This window comes from Eleginops maclovinus, chromosome 15 (assembly GCF_036324505.1).
Source record: "Eleginops maclovinus isolate JMC-PN-2008 ecotype Puerto Natales chromosome 15, JC_Emac_rtc_rv5, whole genome shotgun sequence".
Taxonomy (NCBI): domain Eukaryota; kingdom Metazoa; phylum Chordata; class Actinopteri; order Perciformes; family Eleginopidae; genus Eleginops; species Eleginops maclovinus.
In genome coordinates this window covers 21,588,379-21,608,505 of record NC_086363.1, presented here as the reverse complement: position 1 = coordinate 21,608,505, position 20,127 = coordinate 21,588,379, and the positions used below count along the sequence as shown (strand labels likewise).

The 20,127-nt window shown below is 42.0% G+C and overlaps 1 protein-coding gene across 2 annotated transcripts; it reads left to right on the top strand.

Annotated features, from left to right (window-relative positions):
- The first annotated feature begins 4,305 nt into the window (after window positions 1–4,305).
- frk (fyn-related Src family tyrosine kinase) lies at window positions 4,306–14,053 on the top strand. Of its 2 annotated transcripts, XM_063901870.1 has the most exons (8): window positions 4,308–4,916; window positions 6,106–6,227; window positions 8,630–8,793; window positions 8,918–9,086; window positions 9,602–9,760; window positions 10,990–11,171; window positions 12,084–12,249; window positions 12,421–14,053. In XM_063901870.1, the coding sequence occupies exons 1-8, from the start codon at window positions 4,519–4,521 to the stop codon at window positions 12,627–12,629; spliced, it is 1,569 nt and encodes a 522-aa protein (XP_063757940.1). In that variant the 5' UTR covers window positions 4,308–4,518; the 3' UTR covers window positions 12,630–14,053. The 2 variants fall into 2 exon arrangements, with proteins under 2 accessions (XP_063757941.1, XP_063757940.1); XM_063901871.1 differs by lacking the exon at window positions 12,084–12,249 and having other exon boundaries at window positions 4,306–4,916.
- The last annotated feature ends 6,074 nt before the right edge of the window (window positions 14,054–20,127 follow it).

The window sequence follows — 20,127 nt, the reverse complement described above, 5'->3', positions numbered from 1 at the left end:
TCTCTGGCTAGACTGGACCGCTTTTATTGTTTTAAACACCATTTAAATATTTTGAAGAGGTGTTTTATTCAGCCTGTGGGTTTTACTGACCATAGTGTCCTGTTCAGTTTTTACAAAAAATGTTCTTTAAAAAGCGCCTATTGGCATTTTAACACTGCTCTATTAAATGACCAGGCTTTTAGGACTGCTTTTAAATATTTTTGGTTGTCCCACAGAGAGAGCTGACCTGCCTCTACCAGCATTCAGCAGTGGTTACAAACGGCTAGTGGCCCCGAAGTCTCAGACCCATCTGAGATCAGGAAGTTTGCTGCCGGTTTCTACAGACACCTCTTTAAGAGTGAGTGGTCACATAATCCATGCACAGCAGCTTCACTGACTTTCTCCCTCAGGTTAGCCATGATGACAACCAGCCATTCCAAGCAGAGCTAACGCTGCTGGAGCTGTTCACCGCCATGGCTAGCCTACAGAATGGCAAATCCCCGGGGATGGACGGCCTTCCTGTGGACTTTTATAAGTCTTTCTGGCCTGAGATAGGGCCTGACCTGCTCGAGGTTTTAAACAACAGTCTCCAAACAGGAAGACTACCTCTGAGCTGCAGGAGGGCTGTCATCACCCTCATACCGAAAAAGGGAGACCTACAACAGTTAAAAAACTGGAGACCAGTTTCCCTGCTGTGCACGGATTATAAAATCCTGTCTAAAGCTCTGACCCTGAGATGAAGAGAGGTGGTGGCGTCCGTCATTCACCCTGACCAGACCTACTGCGTGCCCGGCAGGCTCATCAGTGACAATGTCCTGCTGATTAGGGATATTTGGGACCTCTCTAGTTCATTGGGTATAGAAACCGGTCTTATTTCCATAGATCAGGAAAAAGCTTTTGACAGGGTTGAACACAATTACTTATGGCATATTTTTAGGCAGTTTTGGGTTCAGCCCAGGTCTTATAGGTAAGATCCGGGACCTCTATTGTGACATTGCCAGTGTTCTGAAAATTAATGGTGGGCTTAGTGCTCCTTTTCAGTATTGAGAGAGGGGTGGGGCAGGGCTGCTCTCTCTCTCTCTGGGATGCGATACTCCAGGGGTATTCAACTAAAATTCAACGAGGTCCAGTTAGAGAAAATTTCCTCAAGCAAAAGCCGTAACTTCAAAATGTCTAACTGGCGTTATCAATGAGTGTGATATACATTAGCTGTGAGCTAGTAGCTGTATCAACGTCTGCATGTAATCAACAACTGACTATCAAACAAACAAACAAACAAACACACAAACAAACAAACCACAACTCAAAAACAACAATATTTATTGTCCCTTGAACTGTACAGATATACAGAAGAATACTGTAGATATTTTTAATGTTCCACTCGGGCTGCATTTAAAGTAAAATAGAGAAAATAAATAAAATAGCTTTTGAAATGTGTGCATCTTCAAAGAGCTTACTTTTAGAAAGAGTAATTAAAGTGCAGCAGCAGCAGCGAGGTGAACACATTAGCAGCTTGGAAACAGCAGTGGCAGCAGCAGCAACAGCAGCAGTAGTAGCAGCAGCAACAGCAGTAGTAGCAGCAGCAGAGAGGTGAACACATTAGCAGCTTGGAAGCAGCAGCAGCAGGAGAGAGGTGAACGCAGCAGCAGGAGCAGCAGCAGCAGAGAGGTGAACACATTAGCAGCATGGAAGCAGCAGCAGGAGAGAGGTGAACGCAGCAGCAGTAGTAGCAGCAGCAGGAGAGAGGTGAACGCAGCAGCAGCAGCAATAGTAGCAGCAGCAGGAGAGAGGTGAACGCAGCAGCAGTAGTAGCAGCAGCAGGAGAGAGGTGAACACAGCAGCAGTAGTAGCAGCAGCAGGAGAGAGGTGAATGCAGCAGCAGGAGCAGTAGCAGGAGAGAGGTGAATGCAGCAGCAGGAGCAGCAGCAGCTTGAGTTTCCCTTTCTCTTTGTTAACCGTTTCACACCTTAACAGTTTCAGCCAATTATATAATAGATCAGTCAGAACACATCATAACAATTGAACAGTTTTAAGGTTTGTCTTTCTGTCCCTCTTATATTCCACTCCCTCACTGACTTTCTTTTGTTCAGTGAGAGAACTGAGCTCTAGCCTGTCCGGCCAGGATTTTAAATCAGGGCTGAAATTGTGTCAGGACCATTCTCATACACATGTGAAGGTGCTCATTGGTGCTCCACTCACCGCCTTCTGTCGCTGTCTCTGTCTTCTGTCTCCGCTAACTCGTCTCTCCCCTCACTCTTCTCTCCACTTTCTCCCTCTGCCGCTAACTCGTCTCTCCCCTCACTCTTCTCTCTCTGTCTCCCGCTCACTCGTCCTCTCCCCTCACTCTTCTCTCTCTGTCTCCCGCTAACTCATCTCTCCCCTCACTCTTCTTTCCACTTTCTCTCTCTGTCTGCCGCTAACTCGTCTATCCCCTCACTCTTCTCTCCCCCTTCTCTCTCTGTCTCCGGCTAACTCGTCTCTCCCCTCACTCTTCTCTCTCTGTCTCCGGCTAACTCGTCTCTCCCCTCACTCTTCTCTCTCTGTCTGTCTCCCGCTAACTCATCTCTCCCCTCACTCTTCTTTCCGCTTTCTCTCTCTGTCTGCCGCTAACTCGTCTATCCCCTCACTCTTCTCTCCCCCTTCTCTCTCTGTCTCCGGCTAACTCGTCTCTCCCCTCACTCTTCTCTCCGGTTAAAGTGGAATGGCCCCGTCAAAATGAAAATCCTTTATTCATGTATTGATTATAGGTCCGGGTCCGTATAGGTCGGCGTCAGGGTCCAGACTCGGACCGCAGTCCGCCTGTTAGTGAACTATGCTATACTCCCTCGCCATCGAGCATCTGCTGTCACAAACTCAGAAATCAGTTGAGTGGTATTGTTCTCCCTAATTACAGTGTGTCTTTTAAACTGTCCGTCTATGCAGATGATTTAATTTTTGTGGTAAATACCCAAAAAGACATCAACATTTTATCCGACATTGTGAAGGACTTTGGTTTTATTTCATCTGCAAGAGTAAATTGGTAAAAAAGCGAGGCTGTGATCGTGGGGGGGAGAAGCTGAGGGATCGACTCGGGCTGCCTGGTGCTTTAACCTGGAAAAGAGGAGTTTTTAAATACCTTGGGGTGTTTTTAGGCAATGAGGCTAGCAAAATAAAGAATTGGGACATGAAAAGGTCAAAGGTCAGCTTTCTAAATGGAAATGGCTGCTTCCAAAAATGTCGTAGAGAAGCCGAACCTTGATTTTAAATAATTTAGTCTCATCTGCCCTCTGGCACTGGCTGCACTGTGTTGATCCTCCAGCTACCAATGCGTGCCGTATTCAAAGCTTAAGGCGGTCCAACTAATATTAGAGTGTGTGACCTTTTTTTTGGCCGGGCAGTGTGTATATATATATATAATATATAAATATATAGCGTACATATATACAGTATCTGCGCTCAGTTCTGGGTCCACGCAGTGCACACTCAAGCTATGTATATATATATATATATATATATATATATATACATACAGTGAAGGACATGGGTCTTTGAGTATTTGATCCCGTTGCAAAACATGCATTAGTTCTTGGTGGAGAAAGCCTTGTTGGACAGCACAGAGGTCAGATGTTTTTTGTAGTTGGTCACCAGGTTTGCGCACATCTCGGGAGGGATTTTGGTTCAAGCCTCTCTGCAGGTCCTTTCAAAATCTTAAGACATTAAGGTGGAGAGGTTGTAATCTGATTGATTGACTGTGGACAGGTAAAGAGTTGATATCAGGAGTACTTTCTTAAAGCGAGAGGACTTATTTAACCGGTCCCTTGGAGCCAGAATCCTTGTTGCTGCAAGGGGATCAAATACGTATTTCACACAATTGAACACAAATCAATTGATATCTTTTTTTAATCTACATTTCTGTTTTTTCTTTCTGATATTCTGTCTCTCACTGTTAAACTAAACCTACCGTTAAAAGTATAGACTTTTAATTTCTCTAGGCAAATTTACAACATCGGAAGGGGATTAAATACTTATTTCCTTCACTGTACTTGATAATAAAACTGATTCTGATTCTGAAGAAAAAGCATTGTTGTGGCCATGTGTCCTCCCCTTTTTGATAACCATGGTAGCCTGGGTCACATACTTGTGGCTTACAATGATTTTTATGATGAGTTGTTAATGGTTTTCCAAAGTGGTCTCACAGTTATGAAATATATAAGTAGTATCAGGAAACATGACGCATTTACAAAGCAGTCAGCTGTTCTGTTTCACCTTTGTACACTATCATGACCGCTAGGGGGCACGTGACGTCATCAGGTAAGCCGTTCCCCGTGCATTTCTCAGCAGGTGCTGTGATGAAACATTACCAGCATCAGGAAGCTTCACATTCTCTGCCCTCATTTTGTGTGTGTGTGTGTGCTGTGGTCAAACATTGCTCCCGGCTCTGGGAATATTTAAATGACTCACTGATTTGTTTTATGGAATGTGAATAATGATCGAGCAGGAGGGTTTCCCCCGAACTTTTTCCGCGTGTTGCTGACAGTTGGTGTGATTGACGGCTGAACCATGGGGACGCAGATCCGCTTCTCTTCGTGCTGGCATAGTTTTTTAAAATGTTTTAAAAAGCCGAACCAATCTGAACCTGATTCAAAGCGTCAGGAAAAGGGTATCACTGTTTTTGTAAATTCCGCTGCTGACAGTAAAGCAGATCCAGACTTTCATTCGAAACGCTCCTTACCGCCGCTCCCAGCCGGGGGGCCCGGGGATCTTTATATCGCCCTGTATGACTACACCGCCCGTACCGAGGAGGACCTGAGCTTCAGTACCGGGGACACGTTAGAGGCTCTGGATAAAAGCGCTGGGGACTGGTGGTTTGCCAAAGCCCTCAACGGGGTCTCGGCGTCCAAAAAGGGATACATCCCGGCGAACTATGTGGCTCCTGTGGAGAGTATTGATGCAGAACCGTGAGTTTCCCCATCTTCACATTACTTCATCATATTAATTTAGAATGAAAAGTACACCATTTACCTCTGTACTGTAGTGGAGAGGATGTAGCCAAGAGTAGCAAAAAAAGTACTTTAAGATTGTACTTGAGTGAATGTACACCTCTGTGTTCCTACTGACTGAAAGAATATAGGTCATGTAAGAGCCATAACTTTGTATTTTGATACAGATGTAAAAGACGGATCAGTTTTATTTATTTATTTGTTTTTTATGGCTGAAAAATGCTACAAAGCAAAGTCTCGGCTTAAACTAGTTAATGATTGCCTGTGAGCAGGAAATGTAGACCTACAGGTTAATAATTGCCTGGCAGTAAGTCTGAAAACACGAGCAACAATGCTTTGAAAACACCTCGCTCATCCAGAGCAATGACTTCATCTGTCCTTACAGAAACTGGTTTTGCAGCAGACTTATTTTTGGCTTCAGGTAGCCAGCTCAGCATGAAAGGCCTCAATCAGATACAGTACTGTATGTGCGAACATTTACACACATTGTGTTCACTTAGACAGCAAAGGACTAGGCATTCTATCTTCTCTATTTCTGTGTATAGATGAATGGTTGGAAATAGTTTGTCACAAAAGTCCACCCCGTGTCTGTGACTCAGTATGCTCGGCCTCTCAGTGAAACTCGTTTCTTCCCAGCTGTACTCTGGTTTTTCTTGTTTTGTTCTCGTTGACAAACGTTGTGATTTCCTCCATCAATCTATAGGTGTCATAGTTTACCTCATAATAAACCTGAGATAGATAGAGAAAAATAAGTTCCAATTTGATGTGGGTTGGTTCTAAACCCAGACATTTGGCTGGGTCTATTCTGTTTTGGGTCAGATCTGATACATTTGAGCTCCGGTTTAATTTCATCCGTAGTCTGTAGTGATCGTCAATTTGATCAGGGCCGGAGTCATCTGCCCGGCGACCTGGGCAAAGAAATCACTTGTGGGCCCACTTGTTGACAACCACATGTGTTTCTGTGATGATGAAATAATTCAGGGTGATGTATCATTTTAAATCAATTCTAATTGTTGTTTTTAAGTGTAAATGCAGTCTCCAGAAGTAAAGGAGACAGTGTTGTAGTGTTTTAGAGCCTTAGACAGTTCCCAGTCAATAAAAGCATTTATAATAATAATAATAATAATAATAATAATAATAATTGCAGATGGTATTTTCCCGACACCAAGCGGCTGGATGCAGAGAAGATGCTGCTGGCAGAGGGGAACCAGCAAGGAGCCTTCCTCATCAGGAACTGTGAGAGTCAGAAAGGCGAGCGCTCCCTCTCAGGTGAGATAAGATCCGTCACCGCGGCAACTTCAGTTTGCAAAAAATTCTCCTCTCAAGCAAACACTCATTCATGAAACTTAAGACCTTTTGCCCATTTATTTATTAAAAAGAATAATATAACCTTTAAAGAGGGTTTATATGAACTTTGAGAGAATAAATAACAAAACATTCTAAAAACTGACTTCATTATAATTACTCTAGTGTACTATTCTGCTGTGTGTGTACTTCTCTGCGACAAAACACACATTTCCAAATACCCTATTGTTAAGATCTCTTATCATCAACTGACTCGATGGATTAATGGTTTCAGGCTCATGAAGTGGAATACATCGACGTCTGTGCTCCCATAAAGCAGATAACTTTATCTCCCTCTTCTCTAATATGTGTTCTCACTCCGGCCTTGCTCTTTCCATTATGACTGAATTCTTTCCGTGTTCATTAATTACAGCTGGCCGATGACCTCATTCTCTGGCCTGGTTATTTCACTGAGAGTGACTGGGAATAAGATGAAAACGCATTTACCCCATCCTTATTTTACTGTAGATGGGGTAAATTTTGTATCCAAGCTACAAATGGTTGTCATTTTTTAATAGTTTTGTGTGGTTGTAAAACCTATACATTTTCAAATATTGGCCACTGGCAACTTTTTGAATCTACAGTAGATGTGTGATTGAGGCACAGAGAACCCCACAGTTAATCTAGGAAAGTCTGAATATAATAGTTAGTTTTCTTTTAATTTTAAATATATTGTTTGTGCTTATTTCGTTAGGCAGCAATAAGTTGACAAAGGAAAACACTTATCGCTGCATCATAGCATTTTTTCGATATTATACACACATTTTTGAAGCCTAATGTTTGCATTCTAGGGAAAGGTTATGAAAAGTCCCTTTACTTCATATACAAGCACATACCAGGAAAAATAATTAAACAAAAATTGACCACCTACTGAATTTTTATCCAGAATGAGGGTTTATTATATCATTATTTCTTTATCAATATCTGTTATGAATAGTCAAATTACATCTCTAAACCTTAAAGTGGCAACGATGATTATCTTAATAAATCATTGATTGACTCTCCTGCTGATGTTCAGGTGTATATCAGTATGTAGTGTCTCTACTTTAAAGAGTCCTCTCCTGCTGATGTTCAGGTGTATATCAGTATGTAGTGTCTCTACTTTAAAGAGTCCTCTCCTGCTGATGTTCAGGTGTATATCAGTATGTAGAGTCTCTACTTTAAAGAGTCCTCTCCTGCTGATGTTCAGGTGTATATCAGTATGTAGTGTCTCTACTTTAAAGAGTCCTCTCCTGCTGATGTTCAGGTGTATATCAGTATGTAGTGTCTCTACTTTAAAGAGTCCTCTCCTGCTGATGTTCAGGTGTATATCAGTATGTAGTGTCTCTACTTTAAAGAGTCCTCTCCCGCTGATGTTCAGGTGTATATCAGTATGTAGTGTCTCTACTTTAAAGAGTCCTCTCCTGCTGATGTTCAGGTGTATATCAGTGTGTAGAGTCTCTACTTTGAAGAGTCCTCTCCTGCTGATGTTCAGGTGTATATCAGTATGTAGTGTCTCTACTTTAAAGAGTCCTCTCCTGCTGATGTTCAGGTGTATATCAGTGTGTAGAGTCTCTACTTTGAAGAGTCCTCTCCTGCTGATGTTCAGGTGTATATCAGTATGTAGTGTCTCTACTTTAAAGAGTCCTCTCCTGCTGATGTTCAGGTGTATATCAGTATGTAGTGTCTCTACTTTAAAGAGTCCTCTCCTGCTGATGTTCAGGTGTATATCAGTATGTAGCGTCTCTACTTTAAAGAGTCCTCTCCTGCTGATGTTCAGGTGTACATCAGTATGTAGTGTCTCTACTTTAAAGAGTCCTCTCCTGCTGATGTTCAGGTGTATATCAGTATGTAGTGTCTCTACTTTAAAGAGTCCTCTCCTGCTGATGTTCAGGTGTATATCAGTATGTAGTGTCTGTACTTTAAAGAGTCCTCTCCTGCTGATGTTCAGGTGTATATCAGTATGTAGTGTCTCTACTGGGACATGTCTCCATGCTTTAATGTTCAGAAAGCTCTTTATTTTTCTCATACTACCTGTGCTGCAGCATCTCTTTTCACCCTCTGTCTGAAACTAGAGCCCAGTCTGCTCTGATTGGTTAGCTGGCTGGCTCTGTTGTGATGGTCAACCACTTAGAGATGTGTATGGGAAAGAAACTCCCTCTGGAGGGAACAAAGGGATTTTTGCCTTTGCAGACTGTTTACATGCACACAAACCATAGAGAAAAGGGCACCCCTCAAAAAATTGTGCGCTGGCTTGCTCTGATACAGACTTGAGGCCTCCTGTCAGAGGGAACCTTCCCTTACACGTCCCTCTCTGGTGTAAGCACTGATGTTGGCTTGTTTTTCAGTGCTGGACTGTGGGAAGGTGAAGCATTACAAGCTGAAAAAACTGGAGAATGGTCACATGTTCATATCGAGGACCCAATCCTTCCTTACTGTACAGGAGTTGGTGGCTCATTATTCCCAGCAGGCCGATGGCCTCTGTGTGCGTCTGGGAGAGCCTTGCAAAAAGGTAAACACACTTTGTTTATTTTTCTAAAATCCTATCATCCCTTGTTTTCCTCCTAAAGTTTATGTTTGTATACAGTATGATGTCATTGTGATCTGAGTAGACTTGATTCATCCTGTCTGTGCAGATGGAGGCTCCACAGACTCATGGCCTCTCCTACAACACCGTGGACCAATGGGAGATTGATCGAAAATCCATCAATTTGCAAAAGAAGCTTGGTGCCGGACAGTTTGGAGAAGTGTTCGAAGGCCTGTGGAACGAAACCACAGTGGTCGCAGTGAAGACCCTCAAACCTGGTACACTAATGCCTCATCTCCCTTACTGAAGGGGTTAAACTAGAAACATGCATGTGCTAAGGATGAGGAAACAACTGTTAAGTGGAAGTTGATTTGATTCGATCATTCTGCTGGAAATAGGATAAATTAAATCTGATAATGAAATGAATATCTCACTAACCTTGTGTTTCGTCTATAGTTAAGACTATGCATAAAATGTATCACATAATGTTACATAATATCCATCCTTGTTTTAAGACTCTTAAAACATCAAGGAAGATTATTCCTTGATGTTTTACACTTCCACCACAAGTTTCATGAAAATCAGGCCAGTCATCCCGTAATCCTTCCGATAGTCAGACAATAAAACAAGCCAACACATGACCTCCATGAAGGTGGTCCAAGAATCTGTGTAAGAGTGAGTGTACACACACTGTATCACACACAGTGCATCCCATACAATGTCACCAACCACGGCTTAACACCTGTGTCAGAGTACCACTGCTCATATACCACCCCTGTACGACCTACCACAGGAACCATGGACCCTGAGGACTTCCTGAGAGAGGCTCAGATCATGAAGAGGCTGAGACATGCCAAGCTGATCCAACTGTACGCTGTGTGCACCATGGAGCAGCCCATCTACATCATCACTGAGCTGATGAAGAACGGCAGCCTGCAGGATTACCTCCAAAGTAAGAAACCTCATGCTGATCTGAGATCATGAGCGGCTGCTACTTTGCGACCAGATCAAAGTCCACTGCTTGTTTGCAAATGTCAGGGCGACTGTAGAAATGAATCACAGATCAACAAAACTATTATGATCCTACAGTGCACAGATTCAAACTTGTTCGCGATATTCAGCATCATGTTCTGTATTTATGATCCAGTTTCTAGCTTCAAAATCCATCCTGGGTTCTGGCTCTGTCCGCTTTCATTGAGTTAATCTTAAACCTTTTGGAAATAAGTTTTCATGTTAACCCTTTTAATTTATTTTATTTGGTTTGATTCATTTGCTTAATTAAATGTAAAGGAACATTTCTAAAGATGAAACCCTGATATCTTCCAGCAGTCCATTCTGCTCTGATGACACACACTACAACATGCATCAGGCCTGCGTGTTTAATTCACTAAATGCGTGTAAAAAAAAAAGCAGCATATCTAGCAGACGGAAGGAATGTTTATTATTTAAAAGACTAATCAGCTGATCCTTCACTTAATCAATTTCCTGGACGGCCTTTAACTGAGGGCAATGTTTACTTAAGATAAGACAAGGTAAGGTAATTTATTTACCCTAAAGTGGGACATTTTTGCGTTGCAGCAGCATAAAACAAAAGAAGGCATTGCACATAATTAGAAATGAAAAGAGAAGAAAAATATACAATTTTAAAAATAGAAACATCTCAAAATACCAAATAGAAATAAACCTGCATTTAGAGAGTAAAACAAAATATATTTTTTTTAAATGATGGCTCCTCAGAGTGGCATGAAGCCGGTGAAGATGAGCACATGTAGCAGACAGAGTGAGTCTGATGCTCAGCTGAGGAACACGCATATTGTCCAGTGGGGGTTGAGATGTAGTGTAACCATAAGTCACCATCAGCCTACTGCTGTATCCTCTCATCGCTAAGACATGTTCAATAAATTTAAATAGAAAGGATCATTAAAAATGAGTAATCATTCAGCCGTAATTAGATTTGTCAAAGTTCCCTGCTTCCTTCTAGTATTGGCAACATTTTGAAATAAATAAGTATTTTTAGTTTACCACCATATAATGCAAATGTTTTATTTAACAGCTTAATACCATCTTCAGATTAGATGTAGAAAAAAAATACTTCTACCACCGTTTATCTGCCATGACAGTATCTTAAGACCTTTAGCATGGTCAGATTGCACTGATTGCGTTCCTCTCTCCTGCTTCCAGAGGATAAGGGCACGACGCTGGGTATCTCTGACCAGATAGAGATGGCTGCCCAAGTGGCGTCGGGCATGGCTTATCTGGAGCTTCAGAACTACATCCACAGAGACCTGGCAGCCAGGAACGTGCTGGTGGGAGAGAACAACATCTGCAAGGTGGCCGACTTTGGCCTCGCCAGGGTCTTCATGGTGGGTGGGACATTTAAAGTGCTGTAGTATACTGTATGTCCTAGTTACACTACAATAGAACAGTATACACTACCATAACAAATGTACACATCATGAAACAAATACTTTAGTAGATGGAACTAGCTTTGTATGTGTTAGACCTGTATTAACTGTGTATTTAAAAAAGCCCTTTTCTGCTTTTTGTGGTGTTCCCTCTTCTTGTACATGGTCTGCAAAGGCTAAAGTCCCAGGATTCCCTCCAGAGGGAGATTCTCTCCCCTGTAGACTCCTTTGTTTACTTCTGTAACATAGTGACATCATTATGTAACATTTATGCTTCTATTGGCTAGCTCAGCAGCACATCATACATGATAGACTAAGGGGCGGGAAATCTCTAGGTGGTTGACCAATCACAACAGAGCCTGCCAACTAACCAGTCAGAGCAGACTTGGCTTTGGTTTCAGACAGAGGGGGAAAAGAGGAAGGCAGTCTCAGAAACATCAAGAGGTTTCTGAACATTAAAGCATGGAGACATGTCCCAGTAGAGACACTATATACTGATATACATCTGAACATCAGCACAATAAGGGCCCTTTTAAAAAAAAATATCCTTTGATCGATGGCTTTAATGCACTCTGAGTGATTTGTCAGCCTACTGACAGACAGGAAAGCAGTGAGTGTGTCAATCACCTTTTGAACATTACTGAATGGAAACATGTCACAGTAGAGGCACACATGGCAATAAAAAGCCTGAATTCTTTACTTGTATCCAATGCTGACCCCATTTACTGGCTAAAGAATATGCCACAGGCCAGATCCACACAGGCAGGTTGTGTGGTCATCCAAACATCAGTGTAGTCTGGCCATGTTGTGACTGTACAGCTCTTTACAATGAAGCTGACTCAGTTAAAAACTATAATGTCTTGTTTTTAGAAAGAGAATGAAAATGTGTATGAAGCCAAAGAAGGATCTAAATTCCCTGTGAAGTGGACCGCTCCAGAAGCCATGCACGACAACAAGTTCAGCATTAAATCAGATGTTTGGTCCTTTGGAGTTCTGCTGTATGAGATCATGACATTTGGACAGATGCCTTACCCCGGTGAGACTCTCATCATGCTGTTCATGATTCTCTGAGATTTACAAAAGAAATCGTTGTATTCAGAATGCTATAATTTTAAAGGAGCTTTAAAAAAGTCTTAACACTGTTTAGGTAAACTAAGTATAAAACATAATTGTCTGCAAGATAAGTAACATTGTCCTTTTTCTCCAGCCATGTCAAATTACCAGGTGGTTCAGAGGGTTCCCCAGGGCTACAGGATGTCATGCCCACCCAACTGCCCCAAAGTCATGTATGACATGATGACGGACTGCTGGAAGCAGGACGAGCAGGACCGACCCACATTCGAGACGCTGCAGTGGAAGCTAGAGGACTTCTTCGACATGGACGTCACCTCGTACGATGATGCCGGCCGGTACTAGCACACTGACCAGGCTGCGAGACATGGAGAGAAAGACACAAAAACACGATTCTTTCTGCACTGAAAATAAATCAAAATCACCTGAATCCGAACATGAACCAGTTAACAGATCAAAGGCTAATCTGAATGTCCGCTCATTGCGGTCAACTGAAGGATCTAAAATGTGTGATCTGCATGTGATGAATCACAGGGTGTATCTGGATGCAGCAGCAGTTGGTGAGGACCTGGACACTTTGTAAGACAACTCAAAGCACTTCAGACCAGCTGCTGTAACTAAAGCACTCAATTGGAGCAGAGACAGAGAGTTGCTATCCGGCCATCTCCCCCAACTGGTTCTTCCTGCTGAAAGGAATGTGTGCCATACATTCTTTCCATTGCCGAGCTGCCTGCCATAAGTCAAGAGTCACTTCTGACACGCTCCATCAGTTCGGCTTTGTGTCTGCTCAGAGTGAGTGGCAGGTGCCCTCCTCTGCACCCATTCCTAAATGCATAACTTCCAGAAATGATTTAAGGTTATTTAAAGGAAGGACACTGTCATTGGTCCCAGCTAAAGGGGCACAGTAAATAAAAAGATAACACTCTAAACTGCTTGCACAAAGCTACTTCACTGTCAAGGCCAGCCCAGGGCCTTGATTATATAATGAAATAGTTTCACTCAAGCCTTTGTACCCTGTAAGACAGGTGCAAGAGTTGAAATGAGGTACGGATGTGGTCCAGCTTCTACCAAGCCCTGAGGTGTCTTGAAAAACGGAATGACCTACTATACATTTACTACATGATATTAAAATTGTAACTAATAATTAAAGCAGCTTAGAATGAATTATAAACAACATATTAGTAAGCTTGGTCATTACTCTTCTTCAGCCTACCCTCTTTTAGCTTGGTTTTGTTCTGAAAAGATGTCTGGGTATTTGAAAATACTCCATGGTTTTATTTTTTTGCTGAAACGGCTTCCTGCTGCATTTGAAATTGTTGATTAGTCAATAACTAATGCATATTTTTTAGCAATTAAAGTGTTATCTTTGACACCCCTTGAAAGGTGTTAAAGATTGTTTAATATAATACCCTTGTAATTTGATTATTATGATTGCGCGCAGGAGTTACTTATTTCTCCTTTAATACCTGGCCCACTACTTTTTTCTAGGTCCCCAAATCTCCCAGCCTGCCCCTGGGATAATGACCCGCAGACTGAACAATGTCACGCTGTGTGCCTTGATTTTTAGGAAGTATTTCTTCATCATGTTGTCAGATCCACGTTCTTCCTCTGGCTCAACATGCAGTGGCACAGTGGACGATTTCAGGCTCTGATGGCTCTGAATGATGTCTTGGTCTAATGAACAAAATATTTAAATAGTAAATCACATATATGTCAGTGTTTATGTAATCCTGTGTTTTACATTATTAAATTACTTTTACCTACTATGATCTTTGCTTGGTTTCAGGTTTGATTTGTTGCTCTTGTTAGACAGGTTTTGAACTAGATACACCAACATCAAGCTCAATGAAAAGAGCATTTACATGCACAATAGCACCATGTAGCATAATACCACTTTAAGGCCGTAGAAATCAAAGTCCATGTCTCTTCTGCTGACTATAATGTTGTCAACTTCCTGAACAATATTTAATCGCTGTTGGTTTGAGTGGCCAAAGTCCCTTCCTGTGCACTTCCTGCTCTTGCATCCTGTGTCCCCTTTTTTCTCTCTTACCTCTGTATGAACTTTGTCTCTTTCTTTGTGGCGTTGGGGAAGTTTAGGAGAAAATTCATGTCACCATTTGTACTGTTCTTAAAGCTAACAGCCAGCTAAACTCATCTCTTCAACAAATCCCCCAAGGAAGAGGCAGGTCTTGTAGTTAGCAAGGTTTATTGAAAAGAAGGTAAAACTGAAATAAATACAAATACAGCAGGTAAGTGTAAATAATATCTAAACATCAGGTAAGTACCAAATAATAAGGTAAGTATTACAAAATATCCATACAGATAGATAGGACAGATAAGTAACTAAATGCTACACTTAGCTTAGCTTCCATGCTAATAAAGTCAATGGTAAATCACACAAAGGAATTGCTAACATTAGCTGAGTCATACATCATTTAGTACAATAACTGCATTACTGTGTCCACATGAATAAACTTATTTTCTAATGAAAAGTTCGCCTAAACTATTTATTTACTCATTAACTTCTTCTTTCTACAGGTTAATCAACACAAATGTACTTACTGGCAATGCCACACCAAAATGGAACGATAATGTTCAGAGGAGCTGAGCTGACATGTGAACTTCACCCTGAACAACTGAATAAGGACTATTCCCAGAACAGGAAGTGACATCATACCCCAATCTGAGAAATTACTGTGTCAAAATAAAAGTCACTATCAAAAATATATTTCCTGTGACATCACACTCCCCGCCTGGCATCCCTAGATGCCACACCCCCTTAACCTAAACAGTCTCTGCCTCTAGGAGTAGGACCACGTCAGAGACAGGTCTAAGGTAAGTCTTTGGCGGATGATGAGATGCGACCTTGACGTCCACTTTCCTGACAAGTCCATCATCACTTGGGAAGGTCTTCATAATTCTTCCAATGGACCACTCATTCCTTCTGGCTTGCTTGTCTTTCAATAGCACTATGTCTCCTTCCTTGAGGTTTGGTTTCTTTGCGTGCCACTTCTGCCTGGCTAAGGAAACGTTGCTTTGATCATCTAAGATCACGTACATCCTCTTCATCTTGTCACGATGACCTTGCAGATATACATTGGCTAGGCATATCTTTGAACAAGACTTGCCTTTGAAGCCCTGACCACACACCTGCGTGCACAGGGTCGTTGCAGTTGAGCTTGGTGCATTATCAGATTGCTCTGATACGTCCCTTGACTCCCCGCCATGATCTTTGGAGGGGCTCTGCCACTTAGGTCCCTTGGGAGTAGGCCCTGGATGCAGTGCGGCAAGGTGTTTCTCACTGTTGCATTCTGCACACTTAATGGCAACATCACAGTTCCTGGCCATGTGTGAGACTGACGCACAGCAGCGGAAACATACACCGTTGTCCTTCAGGAACTTCTTCCTGTCGTCGAGCATCATGGCTCTGAAGCTCTTGCATTTTCTAAGTGGATGGAATCTCTTGTGTATCGGGCAATGTACATTTGGGTCCTCTGTTTGGTTTGTTCCACTTTCTGTTGTTTCCTTGGAAACGTTTGTTTTGTGAACTGTAACTTGGTTTTTGTTATTGAGGTTTCCTGTCCTTTCCTTTGTCAAGGTAGGTGCTGCGGAGCTGCAGGTGTTGAAGCTCGGGTCATTTCTTGCCTTAGCCTCCCTTCTGATGAACTCAGAGAACACTATAAACGGTGGAAATGCAACTTTTTTCTCTTCCTTATACCTTGATCCAAATGTCATCCATTTCTCTTGAAGATAGAATGGCAACTTTTCCACAATGGGGCCGACTCCTCTTGCTGTGTCCAGGTATATCAATCCCTGGAGGTAGCCATCTTGTTTTGCGGCTTCAAGTTCTAGCACCAAGTCTGCCAGCTCACCAGGGGCGGATCTAGAAAAATATTTATGGGGTGGCGAGAGAGGGGCAGGAACTTTTGAGGGGTGGCAGACGTATATTTAGAGAATTTTATCACAGTTATCAGTTTGATGAGAAATATATGCACGCACACACTACATAAGGGCACAGACTGCCATTTACAAACTCATTCAGACAAGCTTAATCTCATGCAATGTCTTGCATTTGAGGTTTCAGGTGAAACGGTTCATATTAGGAATAAGTTACCATACAATGTGATCTCACTTAATAGGAGATAGAAGTGTGGTCACACTACTATAGGTGGGGCATTATCACAGGAAAGGCATTAAGGTAAGACACAGATGTTGAGTGGCAGTAACACATACTCCCCTAAGTAGCTTGAACTATTAAACAACAAGGGACACTTCATTCATTTCAATCTGAGCTGCTTTATTCCATTAAAAGGCTCACAGAGTTCCAAGCAGACAACTTTCAGCCCAACAAACGTGCTGGAGACAATGTGGTGAGATGCCTCCAAATCATACACATGTTTCACAATTCCATTTTTATGTAGGGTTCTATACCTTGGGGAGCTAGAAGAACTGGTAATCAAAGAAGACCAATACTTAAGGTTCTTTTAGTAGCAAGTAAGAAGGCTATAACTAAGAGCTGGCTTAAAATAGATGGGCCAAAACGTAAACAATGGCTATCTTTAGTAGAGGAAATCAAAGAAATGGAAATGCTCCCATATAAATTGAAAATAAAAGAAAACCTATTTGCAAGAAACTGGTTAAAATGGCATATATGGTATACACATAACTAAAGAAACTAGACATATCTACAGAAGGAAAATAATTGTATGGACACATCCCTGGTTAGAGGCCTGTTCCTGTGAAGTGTGTTTTATTTTATGTATTTATTATTTTTGTTTATCTATTTCTGTACAATTGTCTTAACATATATTTTGCTATCAATATCTGGTAGCTTTTTCACTACTGTACTGTAGGAATACTAATAAAAACAAAGTAAAAAAAAAATAAGGCTCACAGAGTTACAAAAGGGTGAAGTTGTCATGCCTATAACAGCTGAATGCGGCGATTTCCATGTTGCTCAGCAAAACGCTTCACAAGTTTATCTAGATCTAATGCTTTTGTGCGTTTTGATTCAATGCTGAGTACAGCCAAACTCGATAGTCTCTTTTCTGACATAGTAGACCGCAAATATGTCTTTATGAGCCTGAGAGATGAAAAACTTCGTTCACAGGATGCACTGCTCACAGGTAAAACAACCGCTATTTTGCACAACCTGAACAACTCATAAAAAACATCCTGGTATGGATCCAACAACTGAGTGAACTCCATTAGAGTGGTAGGACTCTCCTTTTCCCCCTTTTTTCTGTCTAGTAATCTCCTCGTCTGATGTAACTCGTGTTTGAGATCCTCAATATCTGAATCATAAGCTTCAGCCAATAGCCTCGTTGCACGGTAACCGTAAATTCTACTTCCGCTGTTACTTGTATGCGCGTCTAAACTTCCGGTCGAACACTTCCGTGTTATGATAGCGTTTGACAGCTGGATACCGGTAACCGGCTTTTACTATTTAGAAGTGTACAATGAGTGTGTTCACAATAAAAGAAAGACGACTGACCTTTCAAAGGGTGGGGACATCGGCACTGCACTGTTGTGTACCTCAGTGTACGAATTCTTCGAGGTACAATAAGCTACTTTCCTTTCATTCATTTCCCGTTGACCCGGCGGTACGGGCCGAGTGGCTGAGGAGAATCCGAAGGGATAATTTCAGTCCGACGAAACATTCAAAGGTCTGCAGTAGGCACTTTAAAAGCACAGATTTTGTCGTGACAGCCGGGGGACTAAGAAAACTCCAAAAGGGATCAGTCCCTGTTCTGTTTTCTTGGAACGGGTTTGAGCTATCGGCACCTAGACCGAGTGTTTGGGAGAGGCGCCCGCGGCCAGATGTGGAGAGTCCCGATGTCTCTGACAACGAGATGGAAATCGCGGCTGTAGCTACTGACCACGACTACTCGGTGTTGCCACAAACGGTGATACGACTCATCGACCTGAAACAAACAGCCCTGACGCTCACTCTCCCTGCTGGATCTTTATTTGAAACTGTGGGAATTCAACATCATACATGTTATTTTATACAAAACAATAATCTTATATCTTTCTAACATTGAAAAGTCGAGCAAAGACCACGTTAAATTATAAAAGTAAGTAAAGCTATTACCACAGTAATATCACTATGTAAGCGCTAATGTTAGCTATGTAGCTACAATAATATTGTGCCATAGTTACAACTTACCTTCATAATTGTCGATATAACTGGATAGGTACATTTTGTATCCCTTATCACGTTTGCTCTTCGGTGTAGAACTGCCCATCCGAACAAGTCGGTGGACATCTGAGATGGAAATGTTTGGGAGATCCTGCAGGCATCTAGTGTAGAAACTCGCCATGTTTGACGTTCACCGATATCACACCGGAAGTTTAGAAGCGCATACAGTAACAGCGGAAGTAGAATTTACGGTTACCGTGCAACGAGGCTATAACAGCACAGCCTCCTCTCTCAAAAAAGTTGGACTTGACGGATTTAGTGCCTGGACACCCTGCATGATGTTACAATTTGTGTTAGAAAATCTTCGTCCTATTTCTCCAATCATGTTATCCAGAACTGGATAGTACACAGAGACACAAAAAGTGTGTTTGCTATCTGGAACTACATGCTGTCCCAGGGTGGAGAGGATGACAGTATCCTGAAGCACCTTTGTTGTCTGTCTTGGCCTCTTTGATTTTCGCTGAGTTGTATCAATGTTACTTCGTTGACATAAATCAAGTGTTTCACTCCACATTTCCTCAAAAGAGGCTTGGCTACGGTACTGGACCAGTGTCTCTTTAAGTGCCTCAATAAGTTCAACAGCCTTAGCATGGTCCAATGTTTTAGACTGGAGCATGTCTGATAAAAATTTGGAGTCACTCAGGACCTTTCTGAACAGAACAAGAGATCCAGCAAAATTCAGATCAATTTGAGCCAATATCCCTCTTGCTTCAACAGCTCTTTGTGGATGGTTCTCAGATGCGATCTCTTCAAGCACCTGTACTATTGCAGGCAACCTGTCCATAACATTGCGACATGCTATATGCCTACAGGCCCAACGTGTATCACTTAGCCGTTGGAGTTCCCTTGGTGCACCATCAAACATCTCCCGCTGAACTTCCAGCCATTTGTTATGTACATAGGACCCAGACATGAATAAATACAGTCGTTCCAATAATGAGAAGAATTTTCCTGCATCTGCCACACTTTTTACAGCGTCTACTATAACTAAGTTCAAGCAGTGTGCGCTGCAGTGAACATAGAAGGCATGTTTGGCTACTTCTTTTATTCTAGCTCGAACACCTGCATGTGCCCCGCGCATCACTGCCGCGCCATCGTAGCCCTGGCCTACAAGGTTTTTCTTGTACTCTAGCCCATGCTTCTCAAGGAAGCATATAATTTTGTCACTCAAGGCAGCAGCATCCAGGTGTTCTGCCACTTCAAACTCCAGAAAGCTCTCATGAACCACACCGTTGTAAAAATATCTCAGAACAAATGACATTTGCTCTTTTTTCTGAAGATCTTTCGTTTCATCAACAATAACTGAAAACTGCTTACTTGTCTTAACTTCCTGGATTATTTCCTCTTTGACCATTGCAGCCAAGCATTCAAGTATTTCATTTTGTATTGTTTTACTGGTGTATTTAGCATTTTTAGCTTGTTGTTCAAGTCTTTTTTTGATGATGGGGTTATGGTTACCCAGCAAGTCTAACATAGACAGAAAAACACCTTTATTGTCTGAATCGAGAGACTCCCTGTGACCCCGCTGTGCTATGTTTTCTGTGGCTGTTAGAACTAAAATTTCAGCTAATGTTTTAATATAGTATTGATTTTCAGCCACCTGCCTCTTTTTTTGCTCATCCATTAGCCCAAACATTGAGG

Coding starts and splice junctions, on each gene's coding strand:
- frk (XM_063901870.1), top strand. CDS start 4,519: ATGGGGACGCAGATCCGCTTCTCTTCGTGCTGGCATAGTTTTTTAAAA. Junction 6,228..8,629: donor AGGCGAGCGCTCCCTCTCAG/GTGAGATAAGAT, acceptor CTTGTTTTTCAG/TGCTGGACTGTGGGAAGGTG. Junction 9,761..10,989: donor CCTGCAGGATTACCTCCAAA/GTAAGAAACCTC, acceptor TCCTGCTTCCAG/AGGATAAGGGCACGACGCTG.